The 751-nt window shown below is 65.5% G+C and overlaps 2 protein-coding genes across 2 annotated transcripts in view; both read right to left on the bottom strand.

Moving 5' to 3' along the window:
- The window catches only part of ATP6V1F (ATPase H+ transporting V1 subunit F), a 1,717-nt gene extending 1,519 nt beyond the window's left edge, over positions 1-198 (bottom strand). The window contains exon 1 of the mRNA XM_017739390.1: positions 160-198. Within this exon, the coding sequence (XP_017594879.1) occupies positions 160-198 (39 nt within the window). The remainder of the gene's footprint in view (positions 1-159) is intronic.
- Positions 199-217: 19 nt separating this feature from the next.
- Positions 218-751, bottom strand: part of LOC103619221 (filamin-C) — a 32,114-nt gene continuing 31,580 nt past the window's right edge. Inside the window, exons 49-50 of the mRNA XM_017739389.1 lie at positions 605-611; positions 218-522 (exon numbers count right to left, since the gene is read on the bottom strand). Of these exons, the coding sequence (XP_017594878.1) occupies positions 275-522; positions 605-611 (255 nt within the window). The 3' untranslated portion in view covers positions 218-274. The remainder of the gene's footprint in view (positions 523-604; positions 612-751) is intronic.

Here is a 751-nt window from a genome sequence, read left to right as displayed (position 1 = left end):
ACGATGTCCTGCTCTGGAGCCCCCCGGGCCCCATCATCCTGCCCCGGACCCCCAGGACCGCCCCCAAAGCCTTCTGTGCTGTTCTGGACACCGCAGAACTCTGATGTCCTGCTCAGGACACCCCTAGATCTGGTGTCCTTCCCCAGAGTCCCCTAGGACCCTGGCACCCTCCCAGCCCCACTCCGTGTTGTGTCCCATGTCATCACTCGGACCACTCTTCCTCTCCCAGTGCTTTATTGACAGGCCTGGGACCCCCTGAGATCCCTGGGGGGTCTCAGGCCGCAGTGACACGGAAGGGGCTCCCCGGGACATCGCGGTCACCCCAGCGCAGCAGCAGCACGTACTCCCCACGCTCCCGCACGCTGTAGGTCACCGTGTACACGCGGTTCCCCTCGTGCTTCACGTGCACCTCCTCGCACGGGGCCTTGGGGCCGTGCACCCCCACCAGCAGCATGTTTGTGCCTAGCGGGGGACAGGGGCAGGGTGAGCTTGAGACCCCAGGGTCACCCCAAGCTTCCCCCCCTGCATCCCAGACCCTTCACCGCACTCCCCCTCTTACCCACCCCATCCCCTCCCAGGATGCCCAGGCCCCACTTTAACCCACCCCATCCCTTCTCAAGATCCCCCAGAATTCGCTGAACACCCCATAGACCCACCACCTCCCATCCAAGCCCTCACAGCACTCCCCTAGGAGCCCCTGGACTGCGCTGCTGAGCCCCCATATGCCCTCCCCCCTCCCAGCCACCCCAAC

This window comes from Corvus brachyrhynchos, unplaced genomic scaffold (assembly GCF_000691975.1).
Source record: "Corvus brachyrhynchos isolate BGI_N302 unplaced genomic scaffold, ASM69197v1 scaffold197, whole genome shotgun sequence".
NCBI lineage: Eukaryota > Metazoa > Chordata > Aves > Passeriformes > Corvidae > Corvus > Corvus brachyrhynchos.
This window is presented reverse-complemented; position numbering and strand designations above follow the sequence as displayed.